General features: G+C 63.9%; 1 protein-coding gene across 1 annotated transcript in view; it reads left to right on the forward strand.

The window, feature by feature from the left end:
• Positions 1-20: 20 nt before the first annotated feature.
• The window catches only part of LOC104165346 (zinc finger protein 22-like), a gene marked incomplete at its 5' end in the record, with an annotated part of 610 nt that continues 334 nt past the window's right edge, over positions 21-296 (forward strand). The window contains one exon of the mRNA XM_009704941.1: positions 21-162. Coding sequence (XP_009703243.1) covers positions 21-162 — 142 coding nt within the window. The remainder of the gene's footprint in view (positions 163-296) is intronic.

Below are 296 nucleotides of genomic sequence, written 5' to 3' on the forward strand. Positions count from 1 at the left end.
TTGCCGACCACCTGCCAAACCTTACAAATGCCCGGAATGCGGCAAAGCCTTTGGGCAGAGCTCCAAGCTTCTCCGGCACCAAGTGACCCACACTGGCGAGAAGCCCTACAAGTGCCCCGAATGCGGCAAGATCTTTAGCCAGAGCTCCAACTTGGCCGAGCACCGGCGGACCCACGGAGCGGGCGAGCGGCATTTCTGCCCGCTCTGTGGCAAAGGCTTCGCCCTTGGCTCCTACTTAGCCAAACACCGGTTGACGCACACCGGCGAGCGACCGGACCGCCGCACCGAGGGGGGGG

Source organism: Cariama cristata, unplaced genomic scaffold, assembly GCF_000690535.1.
Source record: "Cariama cristata isolate BGI_N322 unplaced genomic scaffold, ASM69053v1 scaffold28817, whole genome shotgun sequence".
Taxonomy (NCBI): domain Eukaryota; kingdom Metazoa; phylum Chordata; class Aves; order Cariamiformes; family Cariamidae; genus Cariama; species Cariama cristata.